General features: G+C 50.4%; 2 protein-coding genes across 6 annotated transcripts in view; both read left to right on the top strand.

The window, feature by feature from the left end:
* The window catches only part of PRKG1 (protein kinase cGMP-dependent 1), a 371,522-nt gene extending 356,596 nt beyond the window's left edge, over positions 1–14,926 (top strand). For all 5 annotated transcript variants that reach the window (XM_030275746.4, XM_030275745.4, XM_072930863.1 and 2 more), the window contains 7 exons: positions 2,280–2,369; positions 4,110–4,251; positions 5,884–6,047; positions 6,950–7,072; positions 7,161–7,223; positions 7,896–7,962; positions 11,021–14,926. In XM_030275746.4, coding sequence (XP_030131606.1) covers positions 2,280–2,369; positions 4,110–4,251; positions 5,884–6,047; positions 6,950–7,072; positions 7,161–7,223; positions 7,896–7,962; positions 11,021–11,119 — 748 coding nt within the window. In that variant the 3' untranslated portion in view covers positions 11,120–14,926. The remainder of the gene's footprint in view (positions 1–2,279; positions 2,370–4,109; positions 4,252–5,883; positions 6,048–6,949; positions 7,073–7,160; positions 7,224–7,895; positions 7,963–11,020) is intronic.
* Positions 14,927–16,841: 1,915 nt separating this feature from the next.
* Positions 16,842–20,075, top strand: DKK1 (dickkopf WNT signaling pathway inhibitor 1). Its single transcript, XM_030275747.4, has 4 exons — positions 16,842–17,061; positions 17,702–17,852; positions 17,939–18,049; positions 19,132–20,075. The coding sequence occupies exons 1-4, from the start codon at positions 16,870–16,872 to the stop codon at positions 19,380–19,382; spliced, it is 705 nt and encodes a 234-aa protein (XP_030131607.3). The 5' UTR covers positions 16,842–16,869; the 3' UTR covers positions 19,383–20,075.
* The last annotated feature ends 1,236 nt before the right edge of the window (positions 20,076–21,311 follow it).

Below are 21,311 nucleotides of genomic sequence, written 5' to 3' on the forward strand. Positions count from 1 at the left end.
AAAGGGAAGCACGTGGCCAGGTGGGGCACTCAGGGGGTGTTTCCATCCCTGGGATTCCCCTGGAGCCAATGGCTTCTCCTGTGATTCATGGGTGACAACTGGAGCCCGATACTGCCCGGCTGCCATTCCCTTCAGGATGTGCTCTGGGATCCAGAAACATTCCTTGTAACCCAGGCTGGAGCCAAATATTCCCTGAGGGCCATTGCAGCCTCTGGGCTTTGGGAAGGCTGAGCTGTTTTGGGATGAGAGGGGAAGTGCAGGGCCAGCCAAGCCACCACTCCCAGAAATTCCCACTCCCAAATAGAGCCTGAGCCTCCAAACATTTCTTAATGGAGCCAGTGGTATTATCAGCCATGGCTGATAAATGAAATTCCCACTCCTCATCCTTCAGCAGGGAAGCAGGACAAGGATGTTTTACCTGTACATCTTCCCCTTCCATATCCTGCAGTGTTTCCTACCTTTTGCAGCAACAACCATCCCTGAATTATGTTTAATATCCCATCGAAACCCTGCTCTGGAAAGGTTTCCAAGTCACAAAGTCCAACTTTTTGCTATTGCTAGAAAATATTTGATTTATCAAACTTGATTTCTGCTTTTTCCCCTCTTCTCCTCTTGCCCATTCACAGGGATTTGAAGTTTTCCTATGCTATCTATCCAAAAATTATTCAACTTATTTATTGTTTATTCAATAACTTTTTTATTCCGTTTCTCGGGCCCTCTGGGATAATTTTTTGGGGGGGATGCAATGGGCAGAAATTTGAATATTTTAGTAGATTCATTCAGTTTTGAGCTGACAGATGAATGATGGGTTTAAAAAAATCTCGGAGCAAGGACACAATCTCTGGGATATTAGAATGGGAAAGACAAAATTCCTGAAGAACCTGGTTGTTTTTGTAGTTCATTGTGTTTGCTAAAAAGTCTTTGAAGAATAATTTGGTTTGGTTATTAAAATGAATTAATCCAGGCAAAAGGAGCAGGAGAGGCCAAGTGTCACTAAATAAAATTGACTTTTACATAAACTAAAACTCAAACAGAACAAAATGCTCTGGCTTGGATCAGGGGCCTGCAAATATTTCAAGGAATAACGAAATAAATAAAGAAGTTTATTCAAATATTGTGTCATTTAAACTTAGGAAATAATGTCCTTTCATGTGTCTAAACTTTATGCTTCCATGATAGCTGATAAATAATATTTGATTTTTTTTTAATCTGTGCATTTTAGGCCAGATTTAATGCCCACAAAATTTTCAGCAGGGCTGGCTTAATTAGGGAAAGTATTTTGGTAGTATTTAAATTACCAATTAAAACCATGAAATTACATTTTGGATTCTTGAAGTTTTCTATAAACTTTAATAGCAATTAAATGTGTATTAAGATAAATGATACGTTGTCCAAGTGCCAAGAAATAAGTGGGGGGATTTTTGTTAAAACCGTCGATATTAGATTTATTTAATGGCCAGTTATAATTGACCATTTGTTTTATATAAATAAAAGTGGATGTCTTCCAAAGAAACCAAATCCTGCAGTGTTTTCCTGCTGATCCATCCCACAGCTCTGTAAAAATAATGACTGGTATTATCAGGGAATTGCTGGAACCTGCAAAACCCACCTGGTTTCATTTCCATCATGTGGCAGCAGCTCTTGAATTTTTCACTCCTGGAATTTTTAATTCCTGAATTTTTAACTCTTGGAAACTGCCAGGAATGCAGCAATTGCACCAGGAGTCACCCTCAGCAATCCTTCCTGCTGCAGAAATTGTTAAAATTATTATCCAAAAATGACAAATTATTTGCCAAAATCAATTACCTAAATAATTACCAAAAAAATTTACAAAAATTAAAATTACTGTTCAAACTATCTGCAAAGATATCCACACCCTGCTGGAAGCCTGAGTGGATAAAGCCACATGTGGAACAGGAAGTACAAAAGCAGCTGAACATTAAAATCAAGTAAAAAAAAAAAAGAATCTCTGGGTTTTTTCACCATAGTTATTTAATATTATGAAACACATCTGTAAACCAAAATAATGTAATATCATTAGAAAATTAATGTAATATCATTAGAAAGCCCTGTTGAGCACAGAGCATGGATTTTAGAGCACAGTTCAGAACTTGAGGATGGGTTCACAAAGCCTGGCCCACCCCTTGAGGCAGTTTTTCCTCCACACTCCTTCTTGGGAGGAAGAGGAAGAGCATTCAGCTTCTTTAAACTCTGTCAAACCAGCGAGTTTTGTGCTTTGCTAATGGATTTATCTGTGATTTTCTGCTTGCCACCATCAGGCTCTACAGGACGTTCAAGGACAGCAAGTACCTGTACATGCTGATGGAAGCCTGCCTGGGGGGAGAGCTCTGGACAATTCTCAGGGACAGGTGAGCTGGGACTTATCCTGCACAGTGAGATGTTTTAAATGGCAGAATTCCTGCTAGAAGGGCTGGAAGGGACTTAAATGCCATTCAGTGCCACCCATTGCCATGGGCAGGGACACCTTCCACTGTCCCAGGCTGCTCCAAGCCCTGTCCAACCTGGCCTTGGGCACTGCCAGGGATCCAGGGGCAGCCACAGCTGCTCTGGGCACCCCATGGATGGAATATTGGGAGGGAATTGTTCCCAGGGCCTGCCCACCCTCCCAGGGAACAATTCCTTTCCAATATCCCATCCAGCCCTGCCCTCTGGCACTGGGAGCCATTCCCTGTGTCCTGTCCCTCCATCCCTTGTCCCCAGTCCCTCTCCAGCTCTCCTGGAGCCCCTTTAGGCTCTCCCTGGAGCCTTCTCCTCTCCAGGGGAGCACCCCCAGCTCTCCCAGCCTGGCTCCAGCCCTTGGAGCAGCTCCGTGACCTCCTCTGGACTCACTCCAGCAGCTTCAGCTCTTTTTGATGTCACAGTTTTAAAATCACAATTTCCCATCTCAGGGCTTTTCCCACCCCTGTGTTTGCAGCCCTCCTTCTCTGAGTGTGAATCTCAGCTTTCAGTTCTGCCACACGGACACTGCTAAATAATATCCATAAATATTTCCTGGGATTTATGGCCCAGCCAGGAGTGAGAGCAAGGAGCAGGAGGAAATCAAGAGCTGTGCAGGATCTGTTGGCCCAAATATCCCATATTACATCAGGGCTGCTGATTCAAGTGGGAATCAGAATCCACACCTTGCCAGGAGCACTGATCCATCGGGATTCAGCAGTGACATGGGAAAAAATGAGTTAGGAAAGCATGCATGCCCAAAACCCCACAGTCCCTGCTTGGGAGGGGTCACCGTGGACTGTTTGGGGTTGCTGGGTGAACATGGGATGTGCCCACAGAGCAGGGAAAGATGCAGGGAATTGTAACTCTGGAATAGCCTCATCACTGGAACAGAATTAAATTAAATTTGAAACGATTGATCAGAAAGATTAAATTGTCTTTTAATTCCCCAGAACATTTTTTTCTCTAGTTCTTCCTTTTCCCAGCAGCCTTTTTCTCACTGGAACAGGAACTTGAGCAAAGTTAGAAGGTGCTGAGTGGGATTTTTCCTGATTTTTTTTTTTTTTGTCAGAGCCTGATAATTCCGTCTTTAATTCTCCAGGATTTAAACTGAGGTTCTGCTGCCATCTAGCTTAGACACCTTCCTGGTCTCAGCCAGCCCCCAGCAGGAAGGGGGATGTGGTTTTCTTTGGAAAATTTCAGAAACAAGGATCCAAAGGTGCAGCTTGGAATTTGCATTAACTCTTCAAGTCCCTTTGATTTTGCTGCCTTTTGTCTCAGTTAGGAACATTAATACAGAACTTATGTGCACACCTCAAAGGAGTTTTAACACTCAAAACCCAAAGTTGTGATTAGAAAAAAATACCTTTTTGCTTACAGGACAAGGATTTCAAAGTTTTATTTCTAAATTATAGAATAAACCTTAAAATAGTTTCAGATACTGGAGGCAAAGAGGCTTCGTGAAAAATGCAAATTTAATTAGATTGAGATATAAAAGTGAGTTTAGCACTGGGGACTTTGCTGGTGTCAAGAAGTGATTTTACTGCAGTGATAAAAGTTTTAACAGCAGAATGAATTCCATGGGGAAGGAAACCACTTCCCAGGGATTAATCTAATGGTTTTATCCCCTTTTCCCTCCCTCCTTCCCACAGGGGTTCATTCGAGGATTCCACCACCAGGTTTTACACGGCGTGCGTAGTGGAAGCCTTTGCCTACTTGCATTCCAAAGGGATCATTTATAGGGACCTCAAGCCAGAGAACCTCATTCTGGATCACCGAGGTTATGCCAAGCTGGTGAGTGCCAAAAAAAATCCCCCCAACTCCCCCACAGGTTTGGGAGAGGGTGAGGAGCAAAGTCCCCCCAACAGGGTCCATCAGGAGGTGCTGGGAGGAGATCAGGGCAAGGTGTTGTCATCACCACTGGGATGTTTTCCCAACTTCCAGCAGGGCTCAGGGGATGGCTGAGCTGAGAAATGCTGACTGTGAGTCTCAAACTGCACCAAGGGAAACAGAGGTTGGATATTTATGGGCATTGTCAGTTCAGTCAGAGAGAAAGGAGAGTTTCTGTTGGAACTCAAAATGTCCCTCAGACATGTTTGGATGTTCCAGGCCCTGGTCAGAAGCGTTTGAGGCCCTGGCAGGCAGCTGGAAACAGCTGTGATTTTGGATTTGAGCCATGGAATGATTTACCAACTTTGCAGGAAGAACAAGAAGTCACAAAAGTTTAGATATTAGAGTAGAAGTAGTTACAAAGTAGAAGGAAGAATTTTTTAGTGTTATACAGGAGGGTTTTAACACCTATACAGGGGGGGTTTTACTTTATATATAGAAGTCAAAAGTTTTAAGATAAAAAAATTTTTAGCCAGTCCTGTCCTTCCTCTTTCTTCTTCCTTACCTCCATGTTTATAATAATATTAACACTTACAAAATTAGTTTAAAATAAAAAAAAACACTATTTAATATAAATAATAAATAATTAAAAAAAACTATAAACATTTATCACATAATATACCATATAAAAAATAACAACAACCAAAACCAAAAATTTTTAAAAGTCAAAAAAAACCAAAAAAAAAATGTCAAGAGTGTGTGTGCCTTTGCCTAAGCTACTAACCAAACCGCAATAAACAAAAAAGACAATCTTTTAGATAACTTACAATAAACTACCTTAAAACCAAACAACAAAAATCTACTAAGCCTTTTTTTAAAAGCGCAAGTTAAAAGAAAAACTTTTCCACCACACAGAACCCCTAAACCAAGCCTAAATTCCCTCAAGTTTCTAACCAAGCTAGAACCTTCTACTGTCCCAGGCTGCTCCAAGCCCCAAAGTCCAACCTGGCCTTGTTATATCATTGTTACTTTCTTTAAAAATGTCACTTCTGCTTTTCAGGAATTTACCAGGTAATTGAGGCAATTTTCTCCTTGCTTTGATGGAATTTACCTCCTTCTATTTCTAAGCTATTACCCCTATAGCCTTGTAGGAAATTCCCTCATTGAACATTGCCAGGGATCCAGGGCACCCTGTGCCAGGGCCTGCCCACCCTCCCATGGAACAATTCCTTCCCAAAATCCCATCCATCCCTGCCCTCTCACAGTTTAAAGCCATTCCTTACCCATGTTAATTTAAATTTAAAAGAAAAAAAAAAGCAAAATAAACCAACTGAGCTGCGAGTGATAGCAAGTTCCAACCCCCAAGAAACCCTTGGTGCTGGTGTTTGCTTCCCTCATGGGAATTTTCCCAAGGATAAATCAGCAAAAAGGTCACTGTGTTTCTCTGGTCCTGGAATGACCCACAATGCTTTAATTAGGAGAAAATTCCCATGAGGAATCCTCCTTTCTGCCTTGCTTCACTTCAAGAGCAGCAGAGCCCACGGCTGACATTCCCTCTGATGCCCTGCCCTGACTCTCTCCTGCCCCTTCCCTCAGGTCGATTTTGGCTTTGCAAAGAAAATAGGATTTGGAAAGAAAACATGGACTTTTTGTGGCACCCCGGAGTACGTAGCCCCCGAGATCATCCTGAACAAAGGTCACGACATTTCGGCAGACTACTGGTCCCTGGGAATCCTGATGTATGAGCTCCTGACTGGCAGGTATGGGCATCGAAATTCATCCCAAGATTTCTGCCCTTCTCACCCTGATGAGGCCAGGGCAGGGGCAGGGCTGGGCCAGGGGACTCCACAGTGGCTTTTCCATTCAAATCATCTTTTTTTTGGCTCTGAATGGGCTGAACATGATGGGAAAAGAGGAAGAGTTTGGCCCTGAAGGGTCTGGAAATGGTGGGAAAAGGGGAAGGTTTTGGCCCTGAAGGGTCTGGAAATGGTGGGAAAAGGGGAAGGGTTTAGCTCTGAAGGGTCTGGAAATGTTGGGAAAAGGAGAAGGTTTTGGCCCTGAAGGGTCTGGAAATGGTGGGAAAAGAGGAAGAGTTTGGCCCTGAAGGGTCTGGAAATGGTGGGAAAAGGGGAAGGATTTACACTCAGCTGGAGAGGTTCCTCACTGCTGGAAAGGAGGAGGCAGATCAGGGACCATCCACCCCTTCCCATATTTAATTTGGGATATCCCTGCTGCTTTTGGCTTCCTGGAGCTCCCTCACCTCATCCCCCAGGGCTCACCCCGAGGAGCTGGGGAAGGATCCATCCCCTGCATTTGCCCATCCTTCACACACAGCCCCCCATAAATAAAAGCCAATCAATCCCCACTGGAATCAGGTGCCACCACACAAAGATAAGCCAGGCAATGCTGCTCAGAGCCTCCTGCCTTGGGCTGTTGGGATGCAGCTGCCATGGGAAGAAGAGCTTTAGCATGGAAAACTTTTTGGTACTTCCCTGCAGCCAACATCCCTGAATTCCAGAGCTCCTTGAGAAATGGTTAGGATGATGGGAAGCAAAGCATTCCTGGTTGACATCTACCTTGTCTCATCTGGGTGTGTTTTAAAGACCAATTTTTGTGAAAGACAAGTTTTTAATCTTTTTTTCCCTCCCTGTGCCCTCTGAAGTCCCCCTTTCTCAGGCCCAGACCCCATGAAGACCTATAACATCATATTAAGGGGAATAGACATGATTGAATTTCCAAAGAAGATTGCCAAAAATGCTGCTAACTTAATTAAAAAACTATGCAGGTAAGTGGATGTAAGAATAAAACCTTGGTGATGTTTGCAAAGAAATGAGCTGGGCAGAGTGATTTAGGATTTGCTCTTCCTTTTACAGGGACAATCCATCAGAAAGATTAGGGAACTTGAAAAATGGAGTGAAAGATATCCAAAAGCACAAGTAAGTGTCTTCTCCAGCAGCCATCATCTCCAGTCCCAGAAAGTGGCATTTCAAACACCTCAGTTTTCTCCTAAGAAACACTTCCTATCCATAATGTAAATTCATCCTCCCTTTTGGTCCCATGGGAGGGGTTGCACGATGTCTTAGGAGTTTACTGGGATAAGAACAGGTGAGTGTGAATTGTTCCATTCCAGGAACAATTTCTCTCATCCATCTGTGCTGGAACATCTCTTCTCCCAGCCCCAAAGCAGCAGGAATGGATTGGATGGATATTTTTTTTAGGAAGGCTCAGGGCTCGTCCACCCACCTTGAGCAAACCTGAAGAAAACCACAAGTGGGACATCCTTGAGCATGAAGTTGGGAGTTAACCCAATTCCACAGGGAAAAAAGGTCTCCTGTGGGGTGGATCCAGCCTCTGGAAGGGAAGGAGCAGCTTCCAGGACACCTGCAGCAAGGAATGGTTCCCATCTGAGTGGTGGCAATTTCCACTTGTGTGCTGTCACCACGGGGTCGCTGTGCACACTTCCTTCTTGGTCCCCAAAAAAGATGACAGGAAAAATTCCAAAGGGATTCAAAGGCAAAATCTGTGGGAGATGAAACCTGTTGTTTAAGCAATTTTCTTTTCTTTGTGTGCTACACCTGTCTAACTCTTGTATTCTTCCCCCACTTCAGATGGTTTGAAGGCTTTAACTGGGAAGGGTTACGGAAAGGGACACTGACGCCTCCCATCATCCCAAGTGTAAGTTTTCCTATCATTATTTTCTCCTCCATGGGCAATTCCTGTGATGCTGTGAGCTCTGGGCAGTGGTACATTGGGTTAAGTGGGAATAATGTGCTTTATTTCTTCTGGAGATGCTTGAAAAAATCACTTCAGCCACATTCCCAGCTAAGCTTCCTCTCCAGACAGGCTCTTCCCTATAAAGGCAGTGTGAGGAGGGCACAGCCATGGAGAACTCCACTTTGTAGCAGGGTATTGAGGCAGGATCACTCACTCCAGCACATTTTCCCCTCTCTCACCTGCTCCACTTGTTTCTGCATCTCCTTTTCCCATTTCCGTGGAGAGCTGCCCCTTCCACCCCTTCTCTCAGCTGCGTCCTCTTCCCTTCTCCTTTATTCTCATTTCCTTTGGAAAGGCAAGTGGGATTTGGATGCCATCTTCCTTTTCTTTCACATTAACCTTCCCTTCTGTGCTGTCCTTTGTGCCTGTGCCCCTCTTGGCCCTGCATCCATGTCCTCCATGAAAAGCTGTTGATGTTTAACCGGGAGCAGGCTCGGAGGGACAGCCCCGCTCATTTTCCTTTGCAGCAAAGCCCTTCCTTTGATGTCTTTGTGCAGCTCCCTGCCCTCAAAGCCCCGCTGCAAAGGGAAACCAAACAGGATTAGCCGGCAGAAATTACCTCGGCCCCTTCTGTCCTGCAGCCTCCCCTCCTTGTTCCAGCTTAATCCCTCGGGATCACCGGGAGAATGCCATTAATGGGGGTTTAATTGCACCCCATTGCTCCATCCTGCAGCTCCTGCAGCAGGGGCAGGCCCAGCTCTGGGGCTGAATCGGCCATCCCAAAGTTTGCTTAGGGAAAGAGCAGGAGGCTTTCCCAACCCCCCTTTTGTCCTGTGGGATGCAGGAGCTCCTGGAGTCAGTGGGGAAAGCAGGACTTGGCAAATCTCTCCCATAACAACTCAGAAATGTTTAAGAGATCAAAGCAGGGTTTGGTTGGGTTTTTGGTTTTTTTTTTTTTTTCTCTTAAGCTCAAGCTACGATTCTGGGATGGTTTGGGTTGGAAGGGACCTTTGAGCTCACAAGTTCCATCACCTTCTGTGACATCTTCCACTATCTTCCACTCTCCCAGGTTGCTCCAAGCCCTGTCCATTCTGGCCTTGGCCTATTTTTAATGCTATTCATTCATCAGCAGGATCACATTTCAAGTCAGGCAGTAAAGTCAAGTTTGCTCCTTTACATCCAATTCCTAAAGCAATTCCTGCTTTGGGAATGCAGGATGTCTGTGTAGCCTGAAAAAAAAAAAAAATCCAGGATGTCTACCTAACTGGTTTTGGTGGATTTTTAGTTTAGTAGGAGCATTTCCAATACTGCTGTTACCCCACATAGCAAGGAATAGATAGGAGCATCCTTCCCTCTTCCAGGCTGGCCCTAATCCTGGTTCAACCCAGCTCATCCTTTCCCTGAGCTCTTGGGAGTAGCAGCTCCTCCAGACCTACTCCTGAGATCCTCTCCAAACCCATGAACTGTGAATTTTGTCAACCCCAGAGCTGTCAATCCTGTTCCAGCTTGTGGGTTTTTTTGGCAAAGTCTCAAGTGCCACTCTGAGAAGGGACCCAAAATACAGCTCTGGTGGCAGACATCCATTTCTCCTTCAATCCACCTCTCCTTGTTAGCTGGGAAAGAGCCAGCAGGACCAAACATGCTGATTACTTCCTTTTTCTTTGAAAAAAAAAAAGGCTTTTCCCAGCTCTTTAACTCTCATTTCTTACGTGGCTCTGCCAGTGAGGCAATCAAAGAGCTCTTATTCCATGGGATTTTTGGAAAGATCCCAATTTACAACCTGCTGCGAGGACACTGCTTGATACCACAGCTGGAATTTGTGATTTTACCTCTCCTGAAAAGCTCAGGACTCTTCCAAAGATGAGCTGAGCAAGCAAAGGGTGAAGGAGCTCCAACAAAGTCATCAGATCCAGAAAATCCAAAAGCATTAAAACCACTAAGATTGTGTAGGGTAGGACTTTTTTTTCCAAAATAAGTCAGGTATTCCATAATCCTGATTTCCCACAAAATGTGTTCAGCAGCAGGAAAATGCTGATGCAGTTGGGCATCCACATTAAATGTGGAGCTGGAGTTGGAACTCCTGTCTTTTCCCAAGGCTTGCAGCAGCATCCAACATCAAATGGGAATCTCAGGAGGGTTAATAAGGCCAAGTGGGTTGGGGCAACCCCTGAGATCAATTCAGGCTGGATACTGGGAAAAATATTCCTGGCAGGGTGGGCAGGCCCTGGCACAGGGTGCCCAGAGCAGCTGTGGCTGCCCCTGGATCCCTGGCAGTGCCCAAGGCCAGGCTGGACAGGGCTTGGAGAAACCTGGGACAGTGGAAGGTGTGGCAGAGTGGGACTGGATGGGCTTTAAGGTCCCTTCCCACCCAAACCATTCCAGAATTCTGGGATTTAATGACTGTCAGTTGGCCCCTGGATCAGGCTCTTCCCTAATGAAATTACTAAAAAAAAGCAGCAAGCTCTGGGTAAAGCTTAAAGTATTAAATTTCTAGTAAGACTCTAGTTGTTTTGGGCTGAAGAGTTGGTGGTTTCCTCTTAGTTTATTTTTTTTTATTGTCTTGACTTTATCAAGTCCTCACTGTAAGAAAGTTTCCTTCGCTGTCACAAAGCAGGAAAACCATAAATTCTATAGCCAGGGTAGATTTCAAATGTCATTATTTCCAAAAAAAGAAATGAGCTTGGCCTTCCTCCTGAGAAGATGGGTTTCTCTGGAAGGATCCTGAGGTTGAGCAATGTCAGGAAAGTTCAAGGCAGCAGGGCTCAGCATCCTGGAGCCCTGGATGGGAAATCCTGGGCTCCGAGAAGGCTTTTCCCAAGCCTGTTGTGGCAACCTTGTGGCAAGGAGTAGGAAAATTCAGGAGAGCAGGGGAGCTGGGGGAAATCCCTCAGCAAAAAGCCGTGGATTCAGCCCTTCCCTGGCTTGCTGGGGATTCTCTGGGATGCCCATGGCTGTGGGATGAAGAGGGAATGGCAGCTCTGGGATGAACACGCCCTTCTTGTCGCTCTCCCGCCCGCAGGTCGCGTCTCCCACGGACACAAGCAACTTCGACAGCTTCCCAGAGGACAGTGACGAGCCACCCCCTGACGACAACTCAGGATGGGACATAGATTTTTAATGTTCTTTCTCTTACCTGCTTCTGCCTTGCTGAGGACAGCTTTTCCTGGGACGTGGCTGCCAGCGGAACGGGAAGACCGGAATCGGGGAGGATTCGTGCTCGGGGTCACCATGATGCCTTGATTGATGCTGCTCCAGTAACTCCAGTGGCATTAGGACTTCTTGCTTAGTGACAGTAGTGCTCTCCATGTTTTCTGTTGGAACGTGACCTGGCGTGGGCACGGTGGTCCTGACACAGAGCCTTGCTCCGGCACAGAACTCCTCTTCTGTGGCCACAGAGATCCTGGCACACTCTTGATTAGCAGAGTGAGAGATCCGTAGGGTAAGAGGCACTTAATTCCAGCTGCTTTTTCCGTAGGATCAGTAGTAATTTATGAAGTGCTGCAGCTACTCCAGTGCAGGATTTGGGCTATTCCCACCCTCCGAGCTCCGCAGGGCAGCGCTGGAGCCCAGGAGGAGCACGGGCAAAGTGCTCCCATCCGAGCAGTGGGGAATGTGTCCTTTTCCTTCCCAGCAGTATTCCCGACGAGACTGAATGTGCCCTTCCCTCTTTGTTTTGGAAACATTTTGGCTCAGCCTGGTCAAACAAAAGCACAACTGCTGCAGATGCTGTCGAGGCAGAGTTGGGTCGTTCCCCTCACGTGGCAGCACCACCTTTGGGCTTCAGTTCTCCTTTCCCTTGGTACCAACACACGCACGGAAAGAGAAAATCATGGAATGAATCCACTGCACATCTACTGCTCCATTGTACATCTACTGATCCATCGTAATCTGTTGATCCATTGCGCATCCATTGATCCATTTCACATCTGTTGATCCATTTCACAGTGCTCCAATCACGGTCCTGAACAAGGCAACAGCAGCCCACCAGTCTGATTAGGTATAAAATTAAGGATAATTTGGAACTTTTTAGGCCCAAAGGGAAAAACATGAGACCCGTGATGTCCTCTCGAGGTGCTACATCCATCCCTCACCTGGGAAGGAACCTGTCCCTGACCCATCCTGTCAGGAATATGTAGCAGAGGCTCCGTTCTCCCCGTTGATGATTCCATGTCTCCGTGTCTGCATCTCTTCCGTGTTTAAACAGAAACCCTGGGCCAGTCTGCTGGCTCTGCTGGAACATTGCCAGTAGTCCTGATGCCTCTCCAGGCTAAGGAGCTCCACAGGAAAGTCAGTGGAATTCAATGGGAAATGGATATTGGAAGATCCCCATGAGGTCTCCAGCGTGCCAGATCCACGTGACTGTGTTTAACACAGGGATGGCCAAATCCATATGGAAAAAAGAACTAGGGAAAACAATATTGTCAGGACATGCTTTTCCCTCCCTTCTACTGCTTTTCCTTTGCTTGTATTCCCTCTTCTGGTTTATGGGATGCAGCAGAGGGATCCTGTCCTGGGTGCCCATTTGTTACATATACACGGGATTGAAAGTTTATCCCATTATCCAACAGGAAACATCAGCTTTTGGTCTCTCTGAGAGACCTCACCCCAAAAAAGTCACAGAATCGTGGAATGATGGAATGGTTTGGGTTGGAAGGGACCTTAAAGGTCCTCTCATTCCAGCCCTTGCTGTGGGTGAGCAGGTGCTGCCTCCTTTCAACCTCAGCTGCCAAGAGCTGATCATGGAAAGGCCAAGTCTTGCTGACAAGGACTTTTCCCACATATGACATGGAAAAGGTCTGTCTGAGCAGTAAAAAATTCCTTCCCTGATGCTAAGTCCCAACTCTTTTGCATGTTTTCCATTAAAGGATGTAATCAAAAGAGTATTTTGACAGCGTGGGCCGTGTCTGCTGTTCACCATGAGCTGGGTCGCGTGACCCCTTTGAAACCAGTCTGTGGCTCTGGAATTCCCTCTGTTTTCCAAAGGGTGAGGCCACACCTCTGGCACAGTCACTTCTGCTGTTCTTTAACCATTAAAACTTCATTTGTCTTCAAAATCACAGGGAAAAGGCAGCACCTGCTGGCTTTTCCACCTCTCTCCAAGGGATGGACAGCACTGAGAGCCAAGGCTGAGCACGAGGGCTAAAACATTCACCAGGCATCTTAAACAGGCCTGACAGCCAAATGCTTCCCTCACACCCCCCTGGATTTTCACTCCATGGGGACAGCTTTCTGTAGGAGTTTGTCCCAGGATGGTGACACCTGATGCAATTGGCAGGCAAGGAGAACAAAGCACCACAAGGATTTGGGGATCAAGCTGAAAACGTGACAGGAAGGAGGGTCTGGAATGGGCTGAGCTGTTGGGTTTCTTTTCCTGTCCCTTTTTTCCCTTGTGCCAGGCATGGGAATTGACACCTGCAGCGTGCACTGTGCTGAATCTGAGTTTATTTTGATATCAAACACCTCACTCGACTTCCATGGCCTCTCCTGAGCATTAACACTTTGCATATGTATATGATAAGCCTTCAGTTATAATAATATATTTAAGTTGCTTTATATATATCTCTATATATCCACAACAAGGGATTGCCTCTGTGTTTCCACCTCCTGTCCTTATTTCTTTGTCTCCTTTCCTGATCTATGGGACGACAGCGTTTTTAGGGAAGGGGGAATCGGCTCCCGTGCTTCCAGAGGGGGCTTTGATTGGTGGTGTGGCTTCTCCTGGAGCTGCATTGCCTACAGCAAACTCTTCTTCAACAACAGGACCACGAGCAGATATTTCTGTAAATAGGTATTTTCGTGTCGATGTTTTGTGGGTCACACAGAACTTTCTGTTCTTTTCCAGTTCCATGGCATTATTCCTTCATTTCCTTATTTGTAATGTAATGTTTTTAGGTCGAGGTAGACTTGAATTAATGTCATATTTGTCAGTATGATTAAAGTTTCTGTCAGCTGTCCTGTTCACCCACCTGTCCCATAGTTCTAGAACGTCACTGGCTATCTGGCATTGTTGCAAGTGCCTTAAATCCATGGCATCTTATTTAAAAATAAAAAAAAAGACAAATTTGGTGTTATGCTGCATGACAAAGACAAACACACCTCAAACCGTCGTCCTTTCTTAGCTTGCTGCGTTTTACAGTTCTTTCTGCTACCGATTTCTAAGCCTTTATTATCTGATCTTGATGAATTACAGAAATGATGACGTCGTTCTCTGATTTCTGTTCAATGTACCAGAGCTGTGTATCTGTTAATGAGATACAGAGTCATTTCTGTGAAATGTATAAATGTGATGTGCGGGTCAAATTAATCTCTGACATCCTAGCAGTCCGTAGACAGGTATTCCTGTTTTGCTAAGCTCTGCAGATCCCACCCATCCGTGCTGTCCCACACACAGCCCCCCTCGGGAATCTCCCACCTGGGAAAAATCCACCCCGCCGGCGTTTTCCTGACCTAAAACCCCGGTGCAAAGACCAGGCTCGTTTGCACCACTCAACCAAACAGGAATTGTGCTTTTCCCTGCCCCTTTCCCTGCATCCACGGGGATGAGCCCTGGAAACTCCTCCTCGGCTCCCCGGCCCTGACACCGAGACTTGGGCGCTTTTAGGGCTTTCTCAGAAAAAGGGGAAATTCCCATTTGGAGTTGCCTCTCCCCCCTCGAGTCCCGATTTACGCTTGTTTTACCCCAGCCCTTTGTTTTATACTCTGATTTTCTCTCCTTCCATGGCAGAGGTTTTGTTTGTCAGGCCGATGTCGGTCACTCCCCGGCCATCGGCCGCTTGCACTCTTTGGATGTTGACTGAGGAACTTTGGGGTTTTTTTTCATAAACTTCCATGGCTTTTGTTTCGCTCTGTACTCCCCCTGCAGCTGTAATTGCCGAGTGCCTGTTGTATACTTTATAGAGTTGAAATAAAAATAATTACTTTTGAATGGCTGTCGGTGGGTTTCTTCCAGAGCAGGAGCTGAGTTTGGGAGAGATCTTCTGGATGGTGGTGAAATGTGGGGTAATGGTGGTGAAATCTGGGGGTTCTGCTCCCGGAACTGGTTGCCCAGAGCAGCTGTGGCTGCCCCTGGATCCCTGGCAGTGCCCAAGGCCAGGCTGGACAGGGCTTGGAGCATCCTGGGGTAGTAGAAAGTGTCCCTACCCATGGCAGGGGTGGCACTGGATGGGCTTTAAGGTCCCTTCCAGCTCAAAATCTTTCCATAATTTGATGATGACACAGAGGTGAGCAAAAGCTGGGAGAAAGTAGCAACAAAACATCCTCTCAGGAGGGAAATAAATGTGGTAACAGCCCAAGGAGGAGCTGGGAATCCTCACCAATCATTTTGCGGGATGCAGCAATCACAAGTCGAAGTTAATAATGCAATAAAAACCTCAGGGTGACGTGGCCCTCACCTGAAACTGCCAGGGGAACACCGAGATTTCGGGGCGAGGCGTGGCGCTCATTATTCCAGACTAAAAATAGGGAAGGCAGGAGGGGTGTTGGGGATGTCGCCCGGCCGTGACTCAGCCCGCCGTGCTCCCGAAACCCTCCCGGGCAATTATTAGCCCGGCTTGATCCATTCGGGGGCTGAACAGCTGATATGGATACCGGGACAGCGATACCGGGAGGGGGGGGGCGTTAATTGCAGGAATTGCAGCGTCCGGAATCCCCCACCCCGGGGATTTTGGAAGCGCTGCTCCGGCTCTTCGTATTTTTATTGAAACCAAGCTGCGAAAAGAAATAAACGGGAGCACGGGGCCGCCGAAGAGGAAAAGCCGGGTTAATTAACGGGGGTTAATTAACGAGAGTTAATTACGGGAGGGGGAGTGGGGGGCGCGATGGCGCGGCGCGGCCGCCAGGGGGCGCCTTGGGGCCGCTCTGCCCCATGGGGGCGGCGGGGGGGGAATGGGGAAAAGGGCAGGAAAAAGGGAATGGGGAAAAGGGCAGGAAAAAAGGGAATGGGGAAAAGGGCAGGAAAAAAAGGGAATGGTGGAATGGAGGGAATGGAGGGAATGGGGGAATGGAGGGAATGGAGGGAATGGAGGAATAGAAGGAATGGGGGGAATGGGGGAATGGAGGGAATGGGGGGAATGGGCAAGAAAAAAGGGAATTGGGAAAGGAGTGGGGGGGGGGCGACGCCTTTGATCTCCCCGCATCAAAGGGCCCGGAGCTCCCCCCCACCGACGCTGCCCCCCCGGCACGGCTGGGGTCAGGGGAGTAGGGGGAGGACACCGAGAGTCCCGTCGTGTGTCCCCCCCCCTTCCCCCGTGTCCCCGCACACCGCCCGGCGCGGGGGGATGCGGAGCAGCCCCTCTCCTTTCCTGCAAGGCTGCGCTGGCGCCAGGAAGGACGCGGGGGAGGCGGCGGGGGGGGAGACTTAGAGGAGACCAAAGGACCGACTCTGCCATCGGGGGAGGGCGGAGGGGGCTCTCTGCACCCACAGCGGCTCCCACCCACTATGGGGGCTTGCACAAGGGGGAGTGTCCCCCCCGTCCCTCTTCCCGGTCCCCTCCGTCGGGCGCGCCCGGCTGGAGACAGCGGCGGCGTCGGGGAGTGCGGAGCATCTGGCCGGGAACCGGGGCGGGGGATGCCGGGGGAGGGATGCTGGGTGTGGGGGGGGGGGGGGTCTGCCCTCGCCCTTGCGAAACCCCCTCCCGACCAATGTGGGAGCCCTCGGGGCGGGGTGGGGGCGGTTTTGGGGGCTCACGGGCACAGCCCCCCCTGGGAAGGCTTTGAAATCCCAGGCGGCGGGCCCCCCGCCCCGAGGGGGCGGGCAGGAGGCAGCCCCGGGGGTATAAAGGCGGCGGAGGAGCGCAGGAGCCGCTGCTGGCGGCTCGGTGCTGCTGCTCGGGGACTCTGCGGGCACGGGAGGGCACGGGAGGCACCAGGATGCGGGGGCTGGTGGCGCTGCTGGCGGCGCTGAGCTGCGCGGCCCCGGCGGGGCGGGCGGCGGCTCCCGGGGGTGCCCTCAGCTCCAACGCCATCAAGGGACCCCCCCCGGGCGGGGCGGCCGAGGCCAGCGCCGCCCCCGCACCCCCTTTCGACGGCAGCAACAAGGCCCCGCCGGCCGCCACCCGACAGGTAGGAGAGAGCGGGATGGAGCGGCGGGACAGCGGGATGGAGGGGGACACACGCCGGGAATAGAGGGACACACGCCGGGGATGGAGGGGGACACACCAGGGATGGAGGGGGACACACACCGGGAATAGAGGGGGACACACGCCGGGGATGGAGGGGGACACACGCCGGGGATGGAGGGGGACACACACACCGGGAATAGAGGGACACACACCGGGAGTGGAGGGGGACACACGCCGGGGATGGAGGGGACCCGTCGGGGATGGAGTTGAGGGACACATTTGGGATGAAGGGTGGCACGTCGGGGATGAGGACACCCGCACCGGGAGTTGGAGGAGGGGACACCTGCCATGGAAGGGATAGAAGAGAGGGGACACAGCGCGGGTGGGTAGAGGGGGTGCCCAGAGAATGGAGGGACACTCCGGGGATGGAGAGGGGGACACCAGCGACGGAGGAGAGGGACGCAGCGGGTGATGGGGACACAGACACAGCGGATGGAGTGGGGGCACCTCGGGGATGGAGGGGACACCGGGGACGGGGGTGTAGGCGGGGAGGGACGCACGGGGGATGGATGGAGAGGGGGGACACTCGGGGATGGCATCATCGGCCCCGCTGATCCCCCCGCCTCCTCTGTGCCCCCCAGCCTTTCCCGTGCGCCGAGGACGAGGACTGCGGCCCCGAGGAGTTCTGCGGAGCCCGCGGCGGGGGTGCCCCGCTGTGCCTCGGCTGCCGGCGGCGCCGCAAGCGCTGCCTGCGCGATGCCATGTGCTGCCCCGGCACGACCTGCAGCAACGGTGAGGCCAGGGACAGGCGGGGCTGGGGGCCGCGGGACGGGCCGGGGTCCCACGCGTGGCTGACAGCCGCCCCGCTGCCCCCGCAGGTCTCTGCACGCCCCTGGAGCCGCCCCACGGAGCGGCCGAGCTGGACGAGACCGGCCCTGAGGCGCTGCCCCGACGGACGCCCGCTCCCGCCTGGCTCCCCACTGCCAAAGGTGAGGCGTCCCGGCTGCTGTCACCTCGCTGTCCCGCCTGAGGCTGCCATCCTTCCCTGCCGTCCCCTGGCCACCAGTCCGGGCTGTCCCCCTGCCCTGAGATCTGTCCGGGATGCCCATCCTTCCCTGCTGTCCCCTGTGGGACCACTCGGGATGCCCATCCTGCATCCCAGTTCCCCGTAGGATCACTCGGCATACCCACTCTGTCTCGGTGTCCCGCACGGGATCAGTCCAGAATGCCCTTTCTGCTGCACCATCCCTCATGGCTTCGCTCCGGGATTCCTCCTTTTCCTGCTCTCCCCTTTGGGATCGCTATGGGATTCCTCTTTTCTCTGCTGTCCCCTTTGGAATCGCTCCATGATGCCTCCCTATCTCTCCTCTCCCTTTGGGATCGCTCTGGGATGCCTCCTTTCTCTGCTGTCCCCTTTGGGATCGCTCTGGGATTCCTCCTTTCCCTGCTGTCCCCTTTGGCATCGCTCCGTGATGCCTCCCTATCCCTCCTCTCCCTTTGGGATCGCTCTGGGATGCCTCCTTTCTCTGCTGTCCCCTTTGGGATCGCTGTGGGATGCGTCCTTTCCCTGTTTCCCCCTTTGGGATGGCTCTGGGATGCCTCCCTTTACCTGCTGTCCCCTTTGGCATAGCTCCGGGATGCCTCCTTTCCCTGTTTCCCCCTTTGGGGTGGCTCTGGGATGCCTCCTTTCTCTGCTGTCCCCTTTGGGATGGCTTTGGGATGCCTCCTGTCCCTGTTTCCCCCTTTGGGATGGCTTTGGGATGCCTCCTTTCCCTGCTGTCCCCTTTGGCATCACTCCGGGATGCCTCCCTATCCCTCCTCTCCCCTTTGGCATCACTCCGGGATGCCTCCTTTTCCCTGTTTCCCCCTTTGGGATGGCTCTGGGATTCCTCCTGTCCCTGTTTCCCCCTTTGGCATCACTCCGGGATGCCTCTTTTCCCTCCTCTCCCCTGTGGGATGGCTCCGGGATGCCCCCAGCCCCTCTATCACCAGCAGACAAACCCGGGATGCCCACCCCACCCTGTGTCCCCCCTCCTCCCGGCTGAGCATCCCTCCCGCTGTCCCCCCGCAGGCGAGGAAGGCGATTTCTGCCTGCGCTCCTCGGACTGCGCGGCCGGGCTGTGCTGCGCCCGCCACTTCTGGTCCAAGATCTGCAAGCCGGTGCTGCGGGAGGGGCAGGTGTGTACCCGGCACCGGCGGAAAGGCACGCACGGCCTGGAGATCTTCCAGCGCTGCCCGTGCAGCGAGGGGCTGGCGTGCCGCCCGCAGCGAGAGCCCGGCCCCGCCGACGCGTCCCGCCTGCACACCTGCCAGCCGCACTGAGCCACACCGGACCGACACACGGACCGACACACGGACACACACACGGACGCCACAGGCTCCGGCCCCGCCGGAGCGAAGGTTGTTCCTCAAGGGAACTTCTCCTCAGCGACTTCTTGCAGTACGTTACTGTGTTGTGAATACTCCAGCTGGCACTTAGCTGTACATAACGCCGGGACTTTGAATGACTTCTAACGAGTTTTTAATGATTTTTTTTTTTGTTTTGGTTCAAACCGTGACTGTGACTTTATACACACTGGGTTTTGTCTTTTTTCTTTTTTTTTTTTTTTTTTTTTATTCTGGCTCGGAGGGATGCCGCCGAACTGCGTGCGAGCGAATAAAACTTTAAATTCACCCCGCGTCCCTGCCCGTGGGCGGGGGGGTTCATCCCCAGCATCCCCTGGGAAAGGCTGCTGGCTTGGCACTGTCGGCATTGTTTTTTTAGGGATGCCGTGGTCGCCATTCTGCTGCTTTTTAGGAATTCCGTGGTCGCCACCGATGCCCTCTGGGCACCAAAGCGAGGAGAGGCAGCGCGGTCGGGGCTCTGGAAGAGCAGAATCGCTCTCCTTGATTTTGGGAGGGAGGAGGGAGTGAGGGATCACCGGAGGGGCTGTGCTGGACCAACCACGGGTGCTGCCGATCTCAACCGCTCACTCCTTGCTCCATGCAGAATAAAGATTTATTTTTCCCCCGTCATTTCGTGGCTTGTTCCTGCGGCTCTTCGGCTTTTTGGGATGGCTCGGAGGGAGGGAAAGCTGCGAGCACACATTTTTCCCCACCTCTTTGGCTGCCCCCCTGTTTTAAGTGGGGCTGCTGGGTTGCAGGTGCACCCCTGCAAACTGAGGAAGGGGTTTGGGGTGCAAAATCACGGTGGAGCCTTCCCTGTACACCCCAAAAGCGCTTTGCACCCCAGCCCAAACCCAGCTCTGAGGGCACCGTGTGGGGGAGCATCCCTTAAATGCTGCCTGCTCCTGGGGGTTTGGTGCCTTTGGGGTTGGTGCTGCCTCTTTAGGGCATTAAATTCCCTGAGAACACGGGATTGTGGAACAGCAGCCCCACTGCAGCTCTGGCAGTGCCGGCTGGTGCTGAACCAAGGCCACGGGCACAGGAAATGTAAAAGAGGGAGAACAACCCCAAGGAGAGGCAGGGGGTTGGGGTTAGGATCATTCCCAGCTTCCTTCCAGCTCTGGAACTGGCTGAGAACAGCCAAAACTCCCTCAGACTGGAGGGTAAAACACTGATGGTCCTTAAAGCACCTAAACCCACCCTTTAAATCTCTCTGGAGCAGCTTTTAATAGAGTCACAGCACGAGCTGGGGGTTGAAGCAGCTCCTGAAAGAGTTCCTGACTCAGAGGCTGGAGTTTAGTGCTTGAATCGTCATTCCAGGCTGTGAAAACAAAAAAAAAAAACAAAAACAAAACACACCAAAACAACAGTTTTAAGTACTTTAAAAATTCAAACTTAAAAAAAATAAAAAAACATTGTGCAACATACATAATAATATAATTCTTTTATTATCATAATAATGTTATGCCCGCTAAGAGTCAGTGGCACTGGGGCAATGAAGGGACCTGGCTATGAAAAAGTGAAGGGATCTGGCTAAGGAAAGCACCAGGAACTGTTCAGATGGGTTCAAATCTATCATGAACAGTGTCATATTTTATCCCTAGGACATTTAAACCACTGTCACTAGGGTCAGGGCTTTTTCTCCAGAGAGTGAGAGGGACCAGCACAGCTTTGACACCTCTGCAGGCAGGGCAAAATACCCTTGTGGGGCATTAAACACCATTTCTTGATCTCTTTGGTACATCTTTTTTCCTCCACACTCTGTTTTGTTCAGTTTGGCCATCTCCACACCTGTCCTTGCCTTAACCAAAAATGCTTCTTGTGCATTCTGCACTTTCCCAGCCTGGAGAAGGAAAAAAGAGCATT

This window comes from Taeniopygia guttata, chromosome 6, assembly GCF_048771995.1.
Source record: "Taeniopygia guttata chromosome 6, bTaeGut7.mat, whole genome shotgun sequence".
NCBI lineage: Eukaryota > Metazoa > Chordata > Aves > Passeriformes > Estrildidae > Taeniopygia > Taeniopygia guttata.